This window comes from Cibotium barometz, chromosome 19 (assembly GCF_041138505.1).
Source record: "Cibotium barometz isolate CiBa-2024 chromosome 19, ASM4113850v1, whole genome shotgun sequence".
NCBI classification, from domain to species: domain Eukaryota; kingdom Viridiplantae; phylum Streptophyta; class Polypodiopsida; order Cyatheales; family Cibotiaceae; genus Cibotium; species Cibotium barometz.
In genome coordinates this window covers 20510994-20529748 of record NC_141064.1, presented here as the reverse complement: position 1 = coordinate 20529748, position 18755 = coordinate 20510994, and the positions used below count along the sequence as shown (strand labels likewise).

At 41.8% G+C, this 18755-nt stretch overlaps 2 protein-coding genes across 3 annotated transcripts; one reads left to right on the top strand and one right to left on the bottom strand.

Moving 5' to 3' along the window:
- The first annotated feature begins 424 nt into the window (after window positions 1–424).
- Window positions 425–1804, top strand: LOC147628336 (uncharacterized). The gene is made up of 2 exons (XM_086813424.1): window positions 425–744; window positions 1322–1804. The coding sequence occupies exons 1-2, from the start codon at window positions 502–504 to the stop codon at window positions 1586–1588; spliced, it is 510 nt and encodes a 169-aa protein (XP_086669550.1). The 5' UTR covers window positions 425–501; the 3' UTR covers window positions 1589–1804.
- A 1687-nt stretch (window positions 1805–3491) lies between these two features.
- On the bottom strand, window positions 3492–7855 carry LOC147628335 (28 kDa inner dynein arm light chain, axonemal-like). 2 transcript variants are annotated; one of them, XM_086814151.1, is made up of 8 exons: window positions 7558–7855; window positions 6928–7010; window positions 6701–6782; window positions 6486–6566; window positions 5596–5682; window positions 4340–4447; window positions 4043–4090; window positions 3492–3947 (listed from the first exon to the last, which is right to left on the bottom strand). In XM_086814151.1, the coding sequence occupies exons 1-8, from the start codon at window positions 7669–7671 to the stop codon at window positions 3801–3803; spliced, it is 750 nt and encodes a 249-aa protein (XP_086670277.1). In that variant the 5' UTR covers window positions 7672–7855; the 3' UTR covers window positions 3492–3800. The 2 variants fall into 2 exon arrangements, with proteins under 2 accessions (XP_086670277.1, XP_086670278.1); XM_086814152.1 differs by lacking the exon at window positions 5596–5682.
- Between the last annotated feature and the right edge of the window lie 10900 nt (window positions 7856–18755).

Sequence of the window (18755 nt, the reverse complement as noted above, 5' to 3'; positions counted from 1 at the left end):
TTTATGGTGTAAAAGAGAATTCATGCTATTGGAGGCAAAGATCCAAATGTGTCAATGTGCAAACTCTTGAGGCAGTTATGCATGTACCTGAGAATTGGGCTCGGGCATGTGTTGGTTTTTGGTCTCTCCGCCCCCCAACTGTCTCCCCAACATCACTCTAGACCCCAATTGTTTCCTCATCAACATCACTCTAGACCAAGGCATCGACTCCTAGCATGCTCGTACCACCATCATACGCTCATCATACTATCGCACATGCAATGCACCAGTTTTGGTACTTGGAAAAGTAGGCAAACGGGAACATGTGAGTCAGAGCTAGGAAAAGAGCAACAAAGTATGAGATGAAGGTGTTGAGGACTCGTTGAAGGGTTGTCAACTTGGGTTGATTATTTGTTCAATGGGTAGTGAGATTTTGAACGTGCGCGGCCAAAGCGTGTGCATCCACCCCTACCCTACCCTAGTAGATAGAGTGGAGAAAGAGGGAACGAGCTTGTGGTGGCCATGGCGTCCTGTGTGGTGTGTATGCACGCAGCGACCTCTTCGTGCTCACTGTCGCCATCGCTGTCCTCCTCGCACTCCGTTGTTGGACGTGGGTCGAGCTTCTCCCAGCCTCGCCTTGTTGCAGCAGGGCCCCTTAAAAACAACACAGGCAAATGCATTATCGCTGCGGCAGCATCTGCAGACCTCGACTCTTCTCTCGCCCCTGCGCCCACCTCGCCTTCTTCGTTCCCTCCTCGCCCACAGGTACCCCTATCAGAAACCTGAGCTATGTGTTTCCCTCTTCTAGGGTTTTGGCTTCGCAAGAAGATTTTTCTCCCCTCTTTTTTTTTTTTGGATCATCGCCCTAGTGTAGAATCGATCCCCTTTAAAAGAATAACATTTTGGAAGGCATTTTTCTTCACGTTATATAAAGAAATCTGCTAATCACGATGGTCTATTATTCTGGTACAATGTGGCACGTGAATGGGTGGTGGTTTGAGAGTGATTATGATGACGGTGAGGTGAGGTGTTGGTGATGGTGGTGATGGTTGTGGTGGTGAAGATGATGTGTTTTTGTGTGTGTGTGTGTGTGTGTAAAGAGTGAGAGATGTGATGGGGATGATGAGGAGGTGGTGGTGAGAGGGTGATCATGACCACCATGATGGTAATGGTAGTGGTGATGTTGATGAGGTGGTCATGATATTGAAGTGTGTGTGTGTGTGTGTGTGTGTGTGATGGTGGTGGTCATGATGTTGATGTGTGTGTGTGTATAGGGGCCAAGGGGAGTGCAGGGAGGGGTATAGAGAGAGAGAGAGCTCAAATTTTGCTGCCATGTTTTCAGAAAGCAAAATCAAACTCTAAAAAGCAGCAAGTCATGCTGCGATTTGTGTGGATGGAGAAGAATATTGGGATTGGACTTGACCATGTCGTTCCGGGTCACGGGACTGTTCCTCTGAGCTCATACTACTTCTGGCCCCGAAAAGATGCGTGGGAAGAGATCAAGACGAAGTTAGAAAGCAAGAAGTGGATATCCAAGAAACAGACCATACTCCTCTTGAATCAAGCCACAGATGTCATCAATCTATGGCAGCAAAATGCCACAGGATAGTGTGACAATGGAAGTTATTGTTAGTAGGTGATGCTTTCTGTGTTCAGGTATGTGCATTCTGTGTGTGAAGACCACGGCCTGAATCAGGTTGATGAGCCCTGAAGACGGAGGTTTTATCTTTTGTAACAAAGTGTGCTCTTATCAATGTGTTGGGAGTGGAAGGCTCCCACCTTTGCCACAGGGAGTATAATACAAGGTCTTCTCATGTTCCATTAATCTTGTTGGGTCTCCTCCATACGTCTTGTTTTCGCAGCATATCTTGCTGTTAAACTGCCAGTCTTTCCATCAAATTATGTGAATGAGAATGCCATCTGGAATGTCTACGTCCTGCTTTCCCTCAAAGGCAGTAATTATCGATGGGTGGTCTTTACTGCTGCAATCCATTCAAGCATAGAGTCTGTGAGCGACTTCTTATTTGTTTTAAGTTTCACACATTAGGCACCACTCACTTCCTTTGACATCACGGGCATGAACTTTGGCATCTTAGGGGAGGATTCACAAGCATCTCCTGATGCTGCCTCCATCTACATGGCGAAACTGGGTTGGTGTAAAAGGGTTGTATGCTGCTGCATCCAACTGTAGTCAGGGTCCAATACCTACACCAAAACATATAAAATACCCCTATTTTTCTTTTTGACCTTTTTAACACAATTACTCACCTCGCTTGTGTAAGGAAGTATGTTTTGGGTTTTGAATTACACAAACAAATCATGTCAAACAACTATTTGCTTAACTCTCTTTTGCATGAATACAGCTTGCAAGTCTCCTAATTGGGAAAGCCATCTCCATGCACTGAGGTGCTATGTTAGTATGAAGTGTCCCGTAACATCGCACATGAAATGTAGGCTATGGAGGCTTTTCTATTGGCATTAGGAGGAGCTTGCTTGTGATCCCTAGGTAAGTCACTTAAGAAGGGGATTCTGTCGATGCAAATCTATGATTACAGCTGTCAAGGGGATGTATTAACTTCTTGTTTGTAAAGATGTAGTTTTTAGTTATAAATAGTACTTTTATCTATAAATAGCGAGTTGTGCTTGCCTACTAAGGGCTACAGTGTAATATTCTTCTCTTTCCTTTGTTTTTGCCAAACTTTGCTTACTAGATACTGAGTTTTATTGGCAATCTATGAGTCAACCACCTCTTGGTGTTATAGCTTATGCACCCTTTGGTGTTTTAGCTTATGTAAGATTAATTTATAGGCTTCTCTTATGTAAGTTTAATGTATAGGTGTGCTTTTCCCACTCTTGTGAAAGGGGCATAGACAGACTTGTAACGGGCAAAAACAAGTTGAACTTATTGGCTTTGCACATGAGATCTCCCCGAACAGATTTGAAGCCATCCTACTTGTCCTCTCAACTAAGACAAGCCTAGATGCTACAGTTGTTCATCAATTAGGTAGGTTCATTGTAACCTTGCTCGTGGTAGTGTAGAATTGGTTTGAGTTAGATGATATGCAAGGATTTCAAATTTTGCTTTTTTGATGTAAGTATTGAATTTGAAATATGGAGGTCATCTGTAGCTTTGAAACATGTGCATTTTCGTAGTGTGATCTGTTGAAACAGCTACAATTTCCATATGAATGTAAGTGGAATATAACGAATGAACGAGTGCCAGATCTCACAGGGTAGAAGGGCCAACGTATGAGCATTCACTGTTGACATTACTAAAGTGAACTTTTTTATTTGAAGCATTTGCATGTGCTCTCATGTGATTGGTAGAATGTTGCTCATTAATGAAGTCTACCATGCTCAAGTATTATCCTAAGAAATCCATTATTTGGGTAATAGGGAGCTAGCTGATTATATGATCTTTTTGGCCATGAATTTGCAAACAAAGTCATGATGTTGAAACTATCATGACTGGTTTCTGATTCTATGAGATTGTTGGAAAAGGGTGAAAAATATGGATGGTGTACATGAATACATTGTCTTACTCTATAATGAACAAAACATGCACATGTACTAAGTACATTTTTAGTGATTAACTATCCAATGGCTTTCTGCATCCCTGCCACTCCGGCAGACAAGTAGTGAAGCCGATGTGTGTTGTATGAGCACATTCTCAAGTTTAGCAATGGTAAACCCCATTTGGGCATTGTAATTTTTGTGAAGTTAACCTATGGGTTAAGGTAAGGATGAGTAGATGAGAGTTGATTACAAGTGATTCTTTGTAAAGAATAAAGTCTAAGGAGCAAATGTGTAGACAACATTGGCTATTTCTTGGCTGGAGCTAAGAAGGCTTCCAATTGAGTCTTCAATTGCTTGTTGGATTTTGTGTAGTAGGTAATTTCTTCTGCGTGCTTTTTGTCGTCATAAGCCTTTCTCTCACTCTCTCTCTTCTCAATGAGATCACATTTATTCTGTACTTGGCAACAAGAAGAAGAAATGGGTCAGATAACTAGCCTAAGCAAGCATTTTTTTGCACCTAATCGTTAATAAAAGAGATATAGAGAACCTTCCAATCAGCAACTTGGCGGTCCAATTCTTTGATTTCAGTCTCTAACTGTACAAGACAAACAGTGATGGGTCAAATATAACACGCCTAATCTAGGATTAATAAAATAGAAAATCTAACAAGAAGGAGCTCATATTTATGATGACAATCTCTCAATGTAATGATGCCCAAAAGCTTAGATTTTATCACAAAGTCCAATAATTAGCTTACAATTAGTGCGAAATCTAATAACCGATTACAAAATTTGATGGCAATTTCGTAAAAATGCTATGATGAATGGACGATCGAAATGAGTACCTGCTGAATCCGAGCCTCCATGTTAGCTTTTCCACATTCTGCTTGCAAAGCTTTTCTCAATCCAAATGCTACACTACTCTCGTAAAGCGTTTGATATGCTGCAATTGTCTGTAAGGGACAATTTTTTTTTTTTTTTTGCATAATAATAATGTGTTAGATGTCCAAGGTCATTGTAACTTTTAAAAGTATGAGAATTAGCATTTTCACTATGCCATTTCTAGGCATAAGAAGAGATAATTAAAAGGGCTTCTATTTGCCATAGCATGACAATAAAGGTATAAAAATCATAAGATCATTAAAAAAAGAACTCATGGGTGGGAGGTCCCCACGGTGGGGACAATGGCCGGGTGGTTTAATGGGTCACCCTTCTCCTTGTGGGTTTCATTTTGGCCCACCCTTCCCGCTCACTCCACAAAGGGGTGAAAGAGTGTGTGTTCTTCTTTTGCAAAAAGAAATTGCAAAAAGAAAATAAAAAACAATCCGAGGTAACACCTTGGCTTGTCAATGCACAAGTACTTCTCGTTTGAACCCTAGCATCTATAGCAATTAACCCCTTCTTCTTTTTAAGGACAATACCAAGAGTCAGTGTATAAGGGTCTATGAATGGAGAGGACGAAGTAGGCATCAGACTAGCTCCTACTTTTTGTCAAGCTCTTAAGTGTGTGTAGATCCTCAGAGGGTTAAGAGGCTTAGAAACGATGGGGAAATGTTAATGAACATGTGATGCTTCTTGACACAGTCACTTCTCACCCCTTGTCCATTTATGGGATCTTTCATGAATTTCATGGATCCACAAGTCCATCAACACCCTTAGGCTTGCTACTACAATGCATCCATCCAACAAATATCCATATAGTGAGATAGTCAAAATGGATTTGCACATATATATGTAACCAACCCTCACATCCTACTGAACAAAATATGGGATCAAAGTACCTTCATGCACTTGCCATAGAATAAGAGAAACCTTCAACCATCATTGACTAATCTTTCACAAGACATTTCCCTTGCACATCAAAACTATGTGTGCATACTAAAGGCCTTTCTACACTTGCCACTTAATCACACTTAGCCATTGATGATGAACAATCTTGCCCACCCTTTCATTAGCTATTTTCACATCCCATCATATCATCCATAACAACATCATTATAGTGTGTGAAGTCCTTAAGAATACATAAGAATGCCTCACAAGAAGGACTCAAACTTGGGCTTTAATCCATGTTTATGAAGTTCAATGACTTGCATATATTTACCATTCGAAGCTCGTCTCGCACGCGGAGGAGCAAGAGGCCCCGCTCTGCACAATTTACAGTCACTTGACGGATGAGCTCGTCAAAGCACTGCAACATTTACAAAAAGTGGGGGGGTTTGTGTGTGCGTGTTTGTGTGTTGGGGGGGGGGGGGGGGGGCATCAAGTATATACCAATAACCCAAAAGGCATACATATCACTTTAACATTCCATCATACAAATCAATGGCTTGGATTGAATTTACAATCTCAACATCATAATATTAAAGACTTAACAGTATATCCATTTTGGTCATAAATTACTATATAGGACAATTTTTCTCAATAAATCATAGAACTTGAATTTTTTTGTTAGGTTTCTTGAAAATTTTGCAACAATTAATCTAAAATATAACTAAAACAAATCAACCTTTGCAATTTTTTTGTTAGGTTTCTTGAAAATTTTTTTGTTAGGTTTCTTGAAAATTTTGCAACAATTAATCTAAAATATAACTAAAACAAATCAACCTTTGCAATTTCAAAAATAGGAACATGCAAAGTTAAAATGAGCTCCATTGTACATGAAAATATATTTGTTTCTAGAGGCCTGCCTTTATTGGAGAGACGGAGACGGAGTCGCTTTACGTCGACTTAGAGGGTTATACACCCAATCGAGAGAGAGAGAGAGAGAGAGAGAGAGGGGGGGGGGGCTAAAAATAATTTTCTGTTTTTCTTCTAATTTTTTGAAGTTCCCATAAGCCCAATTTTTTATTTTAAAAAACACACAGAAAAAACCTAGGATATTTGATTTTTTCACAGAAAGGAGCCGTTGATCAAAACTGCAAATTACACTTTAAATTGTTATTTTTATATAGCTAGCTAACTATTGATATTATCATTTCATAGTAGCTAAACCTGAGCATAGAGCTCTTCTCGGATGGGGCAAATCCCAGTCTCACGAGCTTGCCTGCGTTGCAGCTCCTGATCCAGCTTTTCCTATAACTCACTCAAATTATTTATTTCAGGGTATCAGAAAACAGATAAATCAATCAAAGCTATGTAAATATATTTATCAAGATTTTAAGTTTAGCATCAAAACTATGCTTAATCTTGTTTATTAATTGTCTTACCTGAAGATTAACCACATCTAGCCTTGTAGCAGGGGAGCTTGATACATGTTGGACATACTTTACTCCCTTATCAGCCCATATCCTGTTAATTAATTAAAAAAATGCAAACAAATTTTTAATTAAGGTTATGAAGGTTTCTTTTTTTATTCCACTACCATTTTGCTCACAAGTTGGAAAATTATTTATTCTATTTTTATTAAAAAAACCTATATTTTAAAAAAACCTGCCTAGGAGGGAGAAGGGAATCAAGGACATCCTCTGTCTGCATTATGCTTGGTCTTTGCTGCTCTCCTTGAGAAAGTTTTTTCCCCTGCAAACAATAAAAATAAAATAAAATAAAATAAAATAACCAATCAATATATCTCTTGCAAATATTAAACCTAATATTCTCAAAATAAAGAATAAAAAACAATCCCACCCTTATTTTATTCCCTTACATTTGAGGCTTATTTCTCAAGCAATTAAAATAAATTTTATTCAACCAATGTATCCCTTTCAATACAAATTCTATTGTATAAAACCAATAAAATTAAAGTAATAATCATCATTATATCCTTTATGTATAAATAGCATATAGGGCAATCAATATTAACCAGAAATTGACCAAAATGCCCAAATTAAAACTCCACTATCTTTTAACAAAATATTATCTTCTTATAATTAAAGTGAAAGACAGTAGATCCATTGATCGAGATTGACTGCAGTTTAAAGTTCCTTTGATTGAGAATGATTGTGATTAACCATAGGGCTTCAGCAATAAATGAAAGGAGCCATGCAATAAAAGGGATTAAGCATTTTTTTTTAAAGAATTATGAAGATTGATTAGTTAATCAGTGTAGATTAACAAAGAGTTTTACAGTTTTTTTGTCATTTGGGGGATCCTTGGTGGTGACAACAGTGGCATTGTTGTACTTGACAAGGGAAGGCCATGGCTCTGCTGACGATTGAGTCTGTGCAACGGTCTCCCCCATTGCGCTCCTTTCACTGACCTCAAACAATGAGATTAATCATGGGTCCTTACGTAAATCGATTCGGATAGAGATGCTAAATCTGATAAGGGTTGGCCGTTTAATATTAATCCGCTCGATTAGGCATTCTCGTATGCAGAGGAGAGGCTAAACCCCGCGGCTCTTCCTGTAATTCTTTCTTCTTGTGTTTTTGGCGATGGAGGGACGTGACCACAACCCAGTTAGTTGTTCTCCGCGTGTCGTTTTTCACCTTTATTAATTAATTATTACGCATTAGCCTTCACATTATGATCATACCATCTTTACTTTGCACCTGTTGTGATTAATTACTTGACCCTAAATAGGGGACTACAATGAGTGAAAAATGAAATTCAATTAATTAATGAACTTATATAGGGGACTACAATGTGTAAAAAAATGAACTTATATAGGGGACTACAATGAGTGAAAAATGAAATTCAATTAATTAATAAATCTTATTTTTAGTTGGTGTAACGTTTCGTCGAAGGTCTCTCGAGACCCTATCAGACCAACCGTCTTGAATTTCTCTTTTGTTCACAGAGAAAATTTTGAGATGCAATGGCCTTTGAAGCAAGGTCCTTGAAGCATGTACCAACACAATGCCGCAAACATGCCTTCTCCAAGGTGCATCAACAAATGACAATCTCTTCCATCTATTAAATGAGAATGAGAACAAGCCCACCCATCCACTCTCTCACAAGTCTATTGATCGATAGCTAATATAATTACCCATTTCATTGGAGCTCTAAGCCAAAAATGGCTTTCCATCATGTAAGTTGGGTTCTAGTCCATAAGTGTCCAAAACCCATCTGTGTAGATTTGTAGTCCATCTTGAATCACATATATGGCATTGTTACTAGCATCTTTTTGTCATATGTACCCATCTTAGTTGCTTTCCAGGCTAGAGTCTCTTGTTGAGTGGTTGTTGATGACAAGGCCTTCGAGCATGTGGTTGTCTCCTTTGATGAGGTTTGTCGATGAAGATGCATAGGCTCCAAGGTTTTTCCTTTGAGTTCCTTGTTAGAGATAGAAGGTTGAGTTGTGGGAACTTCTTCAGGAGTAGCTATTGATTTTGCAAGGTTTTGGCATCTAACGGAGTCGGTTGTAGGCGCAGATATGAGGTCATTATGTAGAGGGGCGTTTGTGGAAGAGGCTTGTAACTTTTTGCATTCAGCATCATAGAAATCCATTAAAGTAGGATCGCCTTCCTTGCAGTATGGTATTGTTAACTTTTTTTCGTTGACCATCATGATGACTCTATCGCTATAGCAAAGCATAGTGGTGCTTGGGCAGCAATGGTCCATTTATGCCCCAATATCAAATCTGCTTTCAACACATACTCAACCACAAAAAAATTGCAAGTAAGGGGATTAGTTTCAATATACATTGTATGTTTAAAGTACTCCAAACATGGCATGTTTAAGTCATTTGTAAAGTTTATTCTTTCTGGATGGAATGTGAGTGTTGGTTGACCTAACAAATCCCATAGCTCAAGGGTCATGAGATTTGTTAACCTATGACGGACATTGAGACGTACTATGTTTTACGTCATGTAATTAATTTAAGTATTCTGAGTCATGGGCCGGGCTTGTCGGCACCACATGTAAAGGATAAAGGGATTGGGTGATCTCGCTGATGAGAGGCGCACCTTGAATATCAGCAGTAGCAGGGTAAGGGTTAGGATCGGCCGGCCATGTGTGGACGCCCATGTGTGAACGGCTAGGTTTCATATAAGAGTAAAATGTAACCCTAAAACTCTCATTCTCAATGTGTTGAATACAAGGAGTGCTCTTGCCTTATCTTCTCAGTCCCCTTCTCCTGCGTGTGTGTGTGTGTGAGAGAGAGAGAGAGAGAGAGAGAGAGCGATCGAGCACTGTGTGGCGGCATAGTGGTGGCAAGGCGGTAGAGCAGCGACGGCGGCTCCTTCTTCACTGCGACGCGAGAATCCTTCACGACGGCGGTTTGAGCGGTGAGTGAGTGACACACCTTTGCTTCTTGTTTCAGCTTGCTAGTTTCTAGTTGTATGCTTGTAGCCATTCGTGGCTCGCATACGGTGTTCGGCAAGTCCCAACTCCGACTCGTGCGGCAAAAGTGCACATTTTTGGCGCCGCCTGCCCGGGGAGCTGCAGGGGAAATGCCCTGCACCAAGCTCCAGTTTGCAGCTCGGGCTTCTACGTGAAGTGAAATTTATACTGTAGGAAAGGCATAGAGAGGTGTGATTGTGTGTATGGTGTTGACATTTTCGTTTCCTGCAATTCGTTTTTCTGTAATTCTGTTCCACCTAGTCATATATCTGTTTTGCGCGCTGTGAGTGTGTGTGTTATTCCGTTTTCTGCGCTATGGAACGAGGGCTGCTCCCTCAGTTCTGCGCCCAAACAGCAGCAAGGCGCTGCTGCGGCAACCCTAATCCTAAAATATTTTTTTTTCAAAAATAAAAATAAAAATAAAAATAATAAATTTAAAAAAACAAACAAACGAAGCTAAAACCCGCGTGGAGCGGAAAGAGAAATTTTTTATTTGGAAAAAATTTTTAAAAAGAAAAAACCGCCAATTGACCCCGACCCCGGCCTCGGTTTTTTGATATATATATATATAGGAGAGTGATCCTCCATAGCTTTCTTTCAAGTCAAAGCTATAGGGAAGTGGAGCTCTATATGTAGTCCACCCCCCAAGGAGTGGAGTGAGCATGTGGGATAAAGCCTTCACCTTTCCCCCACAAGCAAATAGAGTGTTCTGAGGACCACGAGAGCTCCCGATAGGCGAACACTATGCTGTAAAGCACGCTAGGACCCCTTGAACGATACGCTCGTCTCTCGAGCTATCACACGCCCTAGTCCAGGTTCGACCATAAGTAAGGGGGTAAAAAACGGGTTGAAAACAATACAAAAACAAGTAAAAACGGGGTGCGAAACACCCGAGAAACCACTTGGGTGGGCTTCAAGGGTAGTTACCAACGCCCATAGGGTACCCACGTCACATGCATCTACGCTCTGGTCGGGTGCTAGAGTCTGAGCAACTAGAAAGCGTTTCAGTTTACGTAGGCTTACACCATCCCTCCACGTTAGCATCTTGGCCTTCAGCTGAAACCCAAGGAAGTGCAACCCAAGATCCACGAATAGTGGCTAGTGACTCGTCCTGTGACTCTGAAGTCATGGAAGGGCACCCTACCAAGAACTCTAAGGAAGCAAACCAAAACATGCCAGTTTGGGCCCCACAACCCGGATCTATAGCATGTTTAGTCGTCTAATAGAGACTTTTAGTAGAGCTACACGCTCTGAACATGCGACAAGTGAAGTAAACGAAGGAGGAGGGGAAGTGGATTTGCCATTCACATCTCACGTAGACCCTGCCCTCCCAAAGAGTGTCCATGTGGATATTCTACCCATTTCATTTAATGAAGGCCTTGCTAAGCTACCACCTTCTGACGCTCTCCTTAAAGTAGAGGTCCCTAGAAGTCAATCCATAAGAAGTGACATTGCGTCCACTTCAAGAGAACCGTTTGGCACGCCAAGTTTCGATGGGATATTTCTCAATGAAAATTGGGAATATGATGTACACACGGAGACTCTGACTGACCTATACACGGGTTACACATACCATGTAGGTTGGTTAGAAGTCATACGATCTACATCTAGTGCCACCAATCTAGATGAACAACAACAAATGATATGTGAGGTTATTCATAGAATTATCCAATTCGAGAGGCAAAATAGGGGAGTGAACCTAGTTTCCACTGGCCCTATGAGATTTTTGGATAGGCCAAACAACCAACCCTGTCACAATTGGAGACTCCCTCGGTGAGTCCCATAGATCCTTTATATGTTGTTTCACCTGGAGTCTCAATGCAGGTTGAGCCCACGAGCAGTAACTTTAGCTTTCCAACCTTGGCTCAACTTTCCATTAGGGAATCCAAAATGTCTACTCCGATGATGAGCATGACGGAAAGTGCACCTGTTATACCACTGTAGTTAGTACAACACCGCTACCTAGTGGTACAATACCTACAACAGTGCGTAGTACCAGTGCATATCGATCATATGTACCTATCGCTACTCATGCTCATGTAGCGCCTACGCCTCTTCTTATACCAATGGCGTATGCTCCACGAATGCCTTATCACAACCCTTATCCAAGAGGAGTTATGCCTAGTCACATATCATATCCTACGTCAGCTGCATACATACCAAGACCAACGCCAACTCCTATCAACCAGGCTATCCCAGAAGTGCCTCCACCAGCTGTGCCTGCTCACCTAGGTGATCTCACAGCGTTTGCTCAGACGATCGGACGATCTATTACAGAAAACATGCGGGGCATGCCTGAGAGAGAACCTAGAAACAAGGCGGTACGAGTGGCCAAGCTCACTCACAACTTCAGTGGTAACGAAGATGTTAGGAAGCACATTGAAGTTTTTGAACACGTGTGTGATTCCTTGGAAGAGCACAATGAGCTACATAAGTGTAAAGCCTTAGGCTTAACCTTGAGTGGAAAAGCCAGAGATTGGTATCGAACTTTAAGGGTTGAAGAGCGTACTCACTATCCCACTCTCAAGAGATTGTTCTTGAAAGAATACATACATGAGGGTGTGCTTTGGGGAGTAGCATCTCAACTCCAAAAAGCTGAACGCGAGGAAGGGGAGTCAGTGAGAGATTTTATTAGTCGATTAAAGCATCTAAATTCTCGCTGTACTCCCGATGAGCGCTTCAATAACAAACAACTGCTTGATAGATTCATCCGAGGGTTGCGCCACGAGGACATATACAATGGCCTAGTCATTAGAGGTCTTACGACGTGGGAAGCAGTCAAACTGCTGCTGCCAATGCAATCCAGTTATTTTAGAAGACAACTTGATGATTGCAGGTAAAGAGGTGTCTTCGGAGACAAAATCTGTTAGTTTGCAAGTATCTGGGCACGAGTCAATGACTGTAAAACCTATTGCCAAGCAAGGAGCCCAAGATATCCGAAATGTCTGTACTTACTAAGGCTCTCCAAGAATACTTTAGGGGTAATTGAGCTCCTTAAAATAGCCATATGTACCCAAAAAGAGAGCAACAATGGTGTTTGGTTTGCTTAGGACCACATAGCACGAGTGAATGTCCCATATTCAGAGTCAAATTCAATGGGAATTGCAATGCATGTGGTAAGTATGGCCATCAATCTAAGGATTGTCTAGTACTTAAACGTATGTTAGAAATTCAGGCACCACTAGCCTGGTCAAACACACCTCAAGTACCCGCACTGATGGCCTGCACCACCTGTCGAGCAACCGTCACAACACATAGTTCCAAGGAACCCAAGTTTGGTCCAGCCTGTGTTGTTACCACCGCCAGTGTTAGAACCACAACCTCCACATCCAAGGATTACCCCTATAAACTAGATGGGTTGTGAGTCACATAGTGCGTGTGGGGATTATGAAGAGGATATAGACCCCACTGTTCCATATGGAATTGATACGTTTGAAATGACTCCCCAGTACTACATGGAGGATCATTTTGGGCAAGTCAAGCGTGTATATCAAGCGGCTGCTCTCGCCACCACAAGAGGGCAAAACCTTAATACCTTGGCGAGGAGACCACCTCTTCAATGCTACGATTGTGGTGGACCGCATCGTGTAGCAGAGTGCCCTAATAGGCTACAGAAGATCGCTACTCAAATGCAACCAAATCAAGGGAGCACATCGAGAATGCCGGTACTTACATGTAATCGTTGTGGCATAGATCATTTGATTGCTCAATGACCACATAATCCTAGTGCACCTAAGATTACGCCATTGAATATGGTTGAGGTCACCAATGAGGCACTAGGAATCACACCTGTTGTACCCGCGAATGTAGTCACACGGTCAATGCTTCAAAATCAAAACTACATTCTTGAAGAGAGGGATACTGCATCAATTGCTCAAGCAAAGAAAAAGAAAATGCGACGGAAGAGATCGCTTAATGCCACGAGCTCCAAGCCTAGTTCAAAGACTAACATAGGAACAGGAGACGACCCCGTGTATATGAATGATCCTGAAGATGATTCTGATTCAATAGAAACCATGGGGACCAAAGCCACTACCTTAAGGGAGGAACCCACTCGGGAGCTCAACGAAGGAGAATCAAGCGAATACATAAATCAGGGGAAACAAAAGGAAACTTCTCCGTCCCCACAACCAAGTCAGCTAGTGCCCTCTCGGCTAACCGGACTGACTGAGACTCCCAAAGACAAGCCAAGTGGGCCAAAAACCCTCAAGAAAAAGATTGGAACCTACCCAAACCCAGTAGAGGAGATTGAACAAGTGCAACACTTAAGGGGTTTGGTGGAAGAAACACAAAGAGAACTAGAGCCAAACCCTAGAAAAATCAAAATTCCAGACACAGTGTTTCCTACGCAAGTTCAGCCTCACATGAACCATAAACCGTTAGCTATACCTAGTTTCATTCGGGAAGAAAGTGAGGATAGGACATTAGGAAGTGGGTAGACACCTTTCTTGCTGTGCTGTTGGAAAGAATGTTTAGTGAGGGAATGCCCGACCCCATCGAAGAGGAAGCGATTCCATCTTCACCAGTCCTTAGTCAGGGTCCGTCGACATCTCGTGAATGTGTCCAAACTGATGGATTTCATGTCCTCTGAAATCAGAACCACGATCATATCCAAGTTATACGGAGATCCTCAGCTATTCTTAGCTCTTCGGGCATTTCTCAATGGAGAATTGAAGGCGGGGTTACCACAATTTGCAAATATGGATAGACCCAACATGCTTCAAGATGAAGGGGAACATTGGGATCTACAACCCAACCTAGATGAAGACTCGGTTGTTGAAATACCTGTTAACAAGTTGGGACAGTACTTTGAAGGTGACGAATCTAATGCAACCCTCCCCATTACTACCAAGGGATTAACTCTAAAGGGAATCCTTGATGGTGGTGCTGGAGTGAGCATTGTGACTAAAAACTATTGGGAATCTATGGGAAGACCTCACCTCGAAGTCACAAACATAGTGGTTAAGATGGCAAACGGAACTATTGCTAAACCTATTGGGATGTTAAGGGACCTCAAGATCAAGGTTCTGGGATACAAGGTAAGACATACCTTCATTGTAATGGATTTCTCCAAGCATCCTATGTCATATCTAATGATCTTAGGACGTTCTTTCATGAGGGAAGCACAAATGGTGCACGACTGGTCGAAAAACCATGTCTACCTACAATTCTAAGAGTCTGTCATTCGAGTTGAACTTGAGAATGGTCGCGCGCATCCTCTAGGAAGCAAGGTTATCATCGATAATAATCGATCGGATACCACTATTCACTCAACCCCATTAAAGTATTGCTGTACATGCAAAAAAGAGACTGATGATGGGAAAGATTCTCCTTATATGGATGTCCTACCGGATATGACTGAGTCGGATAACGTAGATTGGGTACACCTAGCGGCAACCATAGACATATGGGAAAATAAAGGCACAAGTTGGGTAACGCCTGAGGGGCAAGATATGCCACCATTAGTGCCAGTAAACATAATAGGTGTTATGCACTTGACTCCTGGTGGTGGCAAGAAAGTGGAAAACTCCCCTGACACTGAAAGTAGCGAAGACTCTGACCAATGCAACTCTGAGTCTGAATCTCAAGAAGAAACTGACTCTGAGCCTGATGGGGGAGATGAATCAAATATTCACCCAAGTGTGGATGCAATGTACTCAAGGCCTAGGATAGTGACCTCTCCTGCAGTTCATCCAAGAGTGAGGGGGACACAAGTGAAGATCGACCAAGTGAGTCCGAATCTGATAGAAACAAAAATCAAAAACTTGGTAAGAAGAAAATGAGACATAAGCAACAACGCTATCGAGCTAATGTACGAACTACAATAAACAAAGAGAGATCCACTGCAAAATGGCTTAGTTATGTAGGAGCTATTGACGCTCATCGGAAGTTAGCGGATAATTGGGGACAATACCTCCAAAGTGTCATGTGGTGTATTCTGCAGCCTCATGACGTCACCCAATTAGAAATCGAAGAGAAGCCGAAACTAAGTTGTACTGCGAGAAGGCGGCAAAACCAAGAGTTAGCTCAGCAACAAAAGGATGCGGAATTAAAAGAAAAAAGCCTGGTACAACAAGAACCAGTAGACTTACACCCCGCACCCGAGCATTTAAAATCATTTACCACAGGGGAACGTAAAGTCGTCTACACAAAAGCCCAACGAACGCCTACCAATGGGTGTAGTGGTGTCTACGATGGCCCGGCGGTAGTTAAGGAGATAGAACTAGCAGATCTAGGTGAGGAGTCTAACCCAGTTTTTATTGCTCTCAGGACCTCACCCAGACGGAGGAAGCTACACTTAAGACACTTCTTAAGGAATTCAAAGACATATTTGCTTGGACATATCATAATATGAAGGGTGTTCCACCCTCTGTGGTGCAACACACAATTCCAATGATTAGCACTGCTAAACCAGTCTAGCAACGTCCCTACCCAATGAATCCTAAGTATGCAAAGATTGTACAAGAGGAAATTGAAAAGCTTATAAAATGTGGATTCATATACCCTATTGAGCACTCAAAATGGGTTTCTCCGATAGTCATCATACCAAAGAAGAGTGGGAAACTCAGTGTGCGTTGATCTCAAAAAGGTTAATGTAACCACCAGAAGGGATCATTACCGCTTGCCGTATTCTGAACATGTGCTTGAAAGAGTTGCAGTAGGCAAGGAGGCATATAGCTTTTTCGATGGGTACTCTGGTGGTTACAATCAGATCACAAGCAGTAGAGGACTAAGCTAAAACAGCATTTATCATGAAGTTTGGAGTGTTTGCCTTTCGCGTCATGGCTTTTGGCTTGACCAATGCACTTGCAACATTCCAACGATTGATAAACACAACCTTTAAGGAATATCTAAGGGACTTTTGTGAAGCTTTCTTAGATGATCTTTGTGTTCATTCCTCTTGGGAGGACGAGCACTTGATGTGTTTACGAAAAATATTTGAAAGGTGTAGATTATATCGCATCTCATTGAATCCTTTCAAATGCCAATTCTGGGTTAAACATGGAGTTATTCTAGGGCATATAGTGTCCAAAAATGGGATTTCCACCGACGAGAGTAAAATCAAGGTCATTTTGGAATTGCCCCCACCCACCAACTATAAGGGACACTTTATGGGCCATGTTGGTTATTATCGAAGGTTTATTTTATTCTTCGCCACCGAGATAGCTCAACCATTGTATAAGCTTCTCATCGAGTTTATTTGGATCGAAGATTGTGACCGTGCATATGAGCTATTAAAGAAGGCCTTTGCGAGTGCTCCAATCTTGCGAATGTACCAAGTTTGTTTTCTATGTGGATCATCAAGCATTGTTGTATCTGGTAAACAAACCATGCTCCACAAGAAGAAACACACGATGGTTATTGATTCTTCTTGAGTTTGATTTCACTTTTTTTGTGAGACCTGGCAAAAATTATGTCATGGCTGATCATTTGTCTCGCATACCTAATGGTGAAGCTCCTACGGGAGTTGATGATGACTTACCTGACACTTCCCTGTTCATGGTGGAGACAATGCCTGAATGGAGTGAGAAGATTGTTAACTTTTTGGTTAATGGCTTTCCACCCAAAAGGAGCTTCGTAAAGATCTAGCTCGAAGGCTGATCAAGGAATGCGAACCCTATTGCCTGATAGTAGCCGGGACTCTTTATAAAAGAGGAAAGGATGACGTTCTTAGGCGTTGTACCCGAGAGGATGAGTATCTATACATTTTGCAAGAGGCACATATGGGCGTAGCCGATGGTCACTTCTCAGGAGACTAAACTGCGCGAAAGATCTTACAATCAGGATCTTACAATCAGGGTATTGGTGGCCCACTATGTTCCAAGATGCATCACTTTTTGTAAAGGGTTGTGATGAATGCCAACGATACAAGAAACCCCAACGGAAAGATTAGATGCCCCTACATCCAATTAAAGTAAACCAACCATTTGAAAAGTGGGGTTTAGACTTCGTAGGTCCAATTAGCCCAGCGGCCCGCAACACACAATCTCGCTATATTATTGTGGCCCACTGACTATATGACCAAATGGGTTGAAGCGAAAGCGACACGTAAGGCAGATGCGAGGACAACAGCCAAGTTCCTCTTTGAAAATATAATCACACGCTTCGGTTGTCCTTTTGAACTTGTGAGCGACAATGGTACGCATTTTATAAATGAAGTGATTAAGGAGCTCACAACAAATTTCATGATATCCCATTATAAATCTACTCCTTATTATCTGCAAGCAAATGGCCAAGCCGAGAGTACCAACAAGACCTTAATCTCTGTTTTGACAAAGACTGTTGAAGCTCATCACACGGATTGGGATCTAAAGCTTACGACAACTTTATGGGCCTATCGTACTGCGTACAAAGTGGCTATTAATTGCACACCATTCAAGATGGTATATGGCCAAGAAGCAGTCATACCGTGGGAATTTGTCATTCCTAGTCTTCGTGTTGCTACTCAAGAGGGTTGGGATGGTAATCCCTTAGTAGAGCGTTTGTATATCCTTGAGCGGCTAAACGAAGAAAGACAATTGGCGGTGTACAATGCCCTTGTGGAGAAGGATAGAAGGAAAAATGGTTTGATCGCCACCTGAAAGAAAAGGACATCAAAGTTGGGGGATAAAGTCCTGATGTATGAAGTGCGTAACGAAAAAAAGAAGCTCAAATATGCTGGTAAGGGACCATATAGAGTATGTGAAATTACCCCGCAAGGTACCATCCGAGTGGAGACTCTCGATGGAGTTGAAACCATTGGATTCCTTAATGGGAGTAAATTCAAAAGATACTATGACCCCCTGAGCCAAGAGGAGTTACATGTAATCCATCAGAAGAAGGCAGCTAAAGAACAAGCTGAGCTTAAGAAGATACAAGCAAGAATTGAAGCCAAAGAATGTCAACAGCACAACGAGAAGCCAACTTGGAGATTACGCAAGCATTTTTTAAGGAGGTAGAGGAGGATTCACTGGAATCTGACCCGCCTCTAAGATACCCAATTGAGTTACAGAGTCCTTACGGGGAGGTACTGTGTAATGCATTATTGGATACAGGAGCTCA